The sequence below is a fragment of the Schistosoma mansoni genome, chromosome W (assembly GCF_000237925.1).
Source record: "Schistosoma mansoni strain Puerto Rico chromosome W, complete genome".
NCBI lineage: Eukaryota > Metazoa > Platyhelminthes > Trematoda > Strigeidida > Schistosomatidae > Schistosoma > Schistosoma mansoni.
The window spans coordinates 35898990-35903828 of NC_031502.1; the positions used below are offsets into that span (position 1 = coordinate 35898990).

Genomic DNA, 4839 nt, shown 5'->3' on the forward strand with positions numbered 1-4839 from the left:
CTTTATCTTGATGACCATCATAGAAGGTGAAAATAACCTCAAGTTAATTAATAATCTCTTTCTGTTTTATAAAAAAAAATATTTTATGAAAAGACACCACTGATCAGCGTAAAGACGTAACAGTACATAAAAAGATGTCATGTTAAGTAGTTTGGTTGCTTTGTCAAATGAAGCAAAAATAACACAAAATATTTGTTATAGATATGGATATTAGTCTATCAGCACTGTAACTTGGTAATTTAGATATGAAATCTTGTCTTTCACCTCTAAACAATAGCAAGCCTCAAGATATCTTCTTCCCTTACATATGTGCTATTCTGTAATATTTTTGAAAACCAGACAAAAAATAATTCGATTAACAAATTCATCACTGGTCATATCGACAACCAAACAACTTCTTAGAGAATATATACAAGGAAACACTAGCACGATAATCATGAAAACAATTGTCAGAAAGCATGTTTGTTGAAAACAACAAAACATACTGGAAGTAACTGAAAGATCTTATCTAAGTGAAACGGATTCTGGACCAGTTTCAGTACCAGATCCATTTGACTGAGAGTTACTGGACATTGCATGACCAAGTGTCGGAGCTTCAGGATCACCACGTACAGCTCGATATTTAGCCATTTCATTTGGAAATTGACGGGATAATTCAGACATAAGCAACACTCGAAAACGACGAAGGCTGTCTAATTTTCCACGGACTGCCTCATTCTTGGCTAGTGCTTGCTCCATACACTCACGAGTGTACAACTGAGGATTTTGACCAGCATCGATTTTAGAAAATAATTCAATAGGAACATGTACATCTTGCATTTCAACTTGCATACGATCCACATCCTTTAAAAAGTAAGCAGAGTTTGAAAACCACACAGACATAAATTTACAGTAACTGTTATAAAATGACGGTTAAGTTTTAGTAGTTTCATTTAACTTCAGTTCACTTCTTTGGAATTTTACAAGGACATACAAGAAACTGATAACTATTATGATGCAAAACATTTCACTTTGATAGTTAAAGTAGCTCTATTTCTGCGAAGGTCGTGGATATGAATTTCTGAGTCTTAAACTAGGATGAAAAACACGTCTAGTGCTCCCTGATTTTAAATAGTTGTCTAGTTAAAATCATTACGTAGTGTTAATTACGAAATAAATGTTTTTGGAACGCTAAGCTTCTAATGTGGTTTAATAAAATCAATACTTTCGAATATTTTAATGGGATAACCTAGTATAAAACACTCAAATATCACAAACTTTATTTACAGAGTCTTATAATTAATAAATCTATTTCTGAACAACCCCAAATGAGCACTAAAATGCCACCATAAGAGAAATAAGTGAAGTTGAAAATTTGATAGACAAAATTCGGTTAACACCATTGACCATACAATTCGATAACAGATTTTATTCAGTGACTGGTTATTGTACTTGTACTAGTTTTAGAGAGGACTGATTGAGGATAAATGGCTTTGAGTATGATGTTGACTCATGCAAATATAAATCCTCCAAAATACTATACATTTTGTAGTTGAGTGTACAGTTTTTTCAAAAATTGCAAAAGAAAAAAACTAAGCATCACTTTAGACCTGTAAGTAAGTAGCAGTTTGAAGCTGGCTGTATCTAATCAATATGAACAACCTTATTAATATAACCAAAAGTCTACTAATTAAGTGGTAATTTATGTTAATAGTCGCTGTTTCATTCCTAGCTCTGAAATTCGTGTACAGAATACCACATGTATGACTTACACAGTATGGAGAAATTTACTCATTAATACCGGAACACTACACTTTATCATGACACAAGTGTTGTTAATCATAATTTGACATAAATTTTTTGAGAATGATCTTTAAAGTCATATATTGTACCACCACTAGAAACTAAATTACAGTTCGAATAGTAATGTCCGTGATCTTGGTAGAAAGTAAACTTTAACACGTGTTGTATGCGGTTGCAAGATATGTATACACAACTGTTTAGTGTCAACCAGTCCTACTGTTTTATCTCGCTCAATTTTCTATTGGTGTCCAGAATAAATGGCCAAATAAAACATTTTAAGGAGGCATGAATATCTAAGCAACGGATTGGCCGTGAAAAAAATTTGGTCATACTTTGCAACAAGCTATTTTAATTACGATAAAATTAAATTCAAAGGCATAAAAGACCCTCCTGAACTACATTCCGATAGATAGTCACTTATTTCTCCCTACACACTCGTTGATTGGAGTATGGATGAATTAAAAGATGGATTTCATAGAAATCTTTTCATCCTCCAAAAAGCTAAATGTTCAGGTGTGGTAATAATGGCATGTGCTTCTAGTGCTCAAATAGGTAGTTTAAACCAAACTGAAATGCACCGAGGTGGGTCTTATGGTGTCGCTGCTCAGAGGATAGATAATAAAAACTGATTGCTGCAACCATTCTTGGATAACCGTTTATTTCTGGTGACCATCAGGTATAAAAAAAGACATTGTCTGACATGACGACTCCCACAATTAATCTAACGATGAATGCCAATAGACCACACTGTCATCAGACATCGTTGGAGGCTCGATAGAAGACTGCAGTTCACTCGGGAGCACACAGTTAAACTCTGATCAAGCTCTAGTGAGGTGGATTAATGGTTTGGGTATTCGAATATCAAGCCCCGCTCTACTTCGGTTTGAGTAATCAAGTAGTATCATTAGTCCTCATACTTAGTGTGATTCATATCCACATACCTGGAAACTTCAAACTTCAATCCCCTAATGCGAGCACGTATTTGTCTGTGTTTTACCGGACGCACAAAAGTCACAGTAACAAGATCCCTTGGAGTTCAGGTTAATGATGAAAAAGTTGGCAATCTATTTCAAGAACAACCAGAGAAGTGGTTGGTCAATCGTGTAGGTGCTATACTCCCAGATGTAGCTTAGCGCGATATTCGAACAGCTGTGGAAACAGCAGTGATGCATACTAGTGACATGAGCCACAAGGTTAAGGAACTTCAGTGGATTTATGTAGCATCTGCTGAAATGGTAGATGCCCAGAAACATCGCGTTAAGCTTAGAACGCGACGAGGAGCAAAAAGGTCTTGGAAGTAGACTGACGAAATTTTTATGGGATGATCGTGAGGATCCGAAATTGATGGAATAGGTAGTGGCGATAGGTTAGCTTTGAAAAAGATGAGAAAACGATCCATTTCTAGCAAAAGAGGCTGGGACAATTAGTAGAACACTGCGGACAGTTTAACTGCTCTCTAGCTACCATTCATTGGTCAATTTTTACCAAGGAACCTGAATGGGACGTCAAAATAAGTACCCCGACTCCTAACGAAGTAGAAAAAACCATAACTGAAGTGAATGAGAGCAAAAAGCGCTGAGAGGCTAACTCCTTAGATCACCAGAGGTAGTATCCCAGTTTTGGAAGTTAGATGGACAGATATTAGCTAGTCTAATAATTGTGAGCATTCCCACTTGACTGGCCAAAGCCAAATAGTAGGAATTTCGTAGACTGAGCTATATCTAGCAGATGACAGTGTCTGGGATTAAACACTTAAATGACTCACAAATTTTCAAGAGGAAAGTAGATGTTAATGAAGAAAATAATGCTAAACAAACTCTAAAAATAAGGTCTAACCATACACATGATTATGTGGTTGTGAGAAAAGTGGTGAGCCAAACAAATGGAATGATGATAAAGATACTCTTTGAATGCATAGTTTACACTGAGTGATTACGGACTCTAGCTAAAAGTTCTCGGAATCTAAATATGATCACTGAGAATCGCAATTACATTGTTTTCTGATCTAAACACAGGTCATGCTTATCATTAACAAAGTATTCAAAACTGCCTACATAGGGAATAACCTCAAACGAGGACCAAAAGTTGAAATAAATGGTGCATGACATACCAACTTAGTAAGGAAGCTTCCATACTATTGTTGACTATATGGTAAATGAGTAGGTTTACAAATAAGTTAAGGACACATTATTTATTCTCAACAAGTTTACATGGAACAAAAGATTGAATCAGGTGGTTGAAAGTTTAAATAGGTAAAAAAAATATGGTATTTAACTCAGTAAACAATAAGATTTACCGTCAAGAATATGAAAATCAACAGTACCTGTAATTTGTACACTAGATCATTGATCTTTTTTTGGAACGACACACTTGGTTGGTAGTCACAAACAACGATTCCAGCCTCTCTACAATGATCAATAATACTTTCGATGTTCTCTTCTAAAATTTCGAAACGGTTACGATCGACCATGAGTGGATTAAAAGCTATTAGTAAACAACGGAAGAAATAATGAGACCTCCTGTAGAGAAATGTTAGGCAGAACAACAACCGCGGACTTTTATACAATATTGATGTGGACTACAGAAAACCGAATGCTTTCGGTTGAAGCATGCGGGCTTAAAAAACACACAGGAATGAGTTACAAAAGTTTACTCCAATATACAGTCTGTGTAGAGATAATATGAACCAATTATTTCCTTTGCATATTTTCTTCAATGCTAAGAGGGGTGCTTAGAGTCTTCAGCACAGTCCAGTCACCCGACTATGAGCAGCAAGTTCAAATTCAACGTAATTCAAAAACGGACAATCTGAGAGAGAAAATGTAGCGCACAATCCGGAAAAGCCTGGCATGCTCAAATACATAATGGTTCAAATGGTTGAGGATGGAATAGAAGAAGCTTTCGCTTAACGGGCTTCCGTGTCTAGTAGCAGTGGATCACCAATACCTCCAGGCAAAAACATGTCTGTTAGGAAAGGACAGGAGGCTAGATGACCTGTGATATTCCTAGCAACTATGCTCTCCAAGGTGACTCAACTTTCTTCTGGAATAGTCGACA

At 36.0% G+C, this 4839-nt stretch overlaps 1 protein-coding gene across 1 annotated transcript; it reads right to left on the reverse strand.

The window, feature by feature from the left end:
* Positions 1 to 504: 504 nt before the first annotated feature.
* Positions 505 to 4625, reverse strand: Smp_025340 (hypothetical protein; the record flags this gene model as incomplete). Its single annotated transcript, XM_018789521.1, has 2 exons — positions 4106 to 4625; positions 505 to 843 (listed from the first exon to the last, which is right to left on the reverse strand). The coding sequence occupies exons 1-2, from the start codon at positions 4250 to 4252 to the stop codon at positions 505 to 507; spliced, it is 486 nt and encodes a 161-aa protein (XP_018654956.1). The 5' UTR covers positions 4253 to 4625.
* Positions 4626 to 4839: the final 214 nt, after the last annotated feature.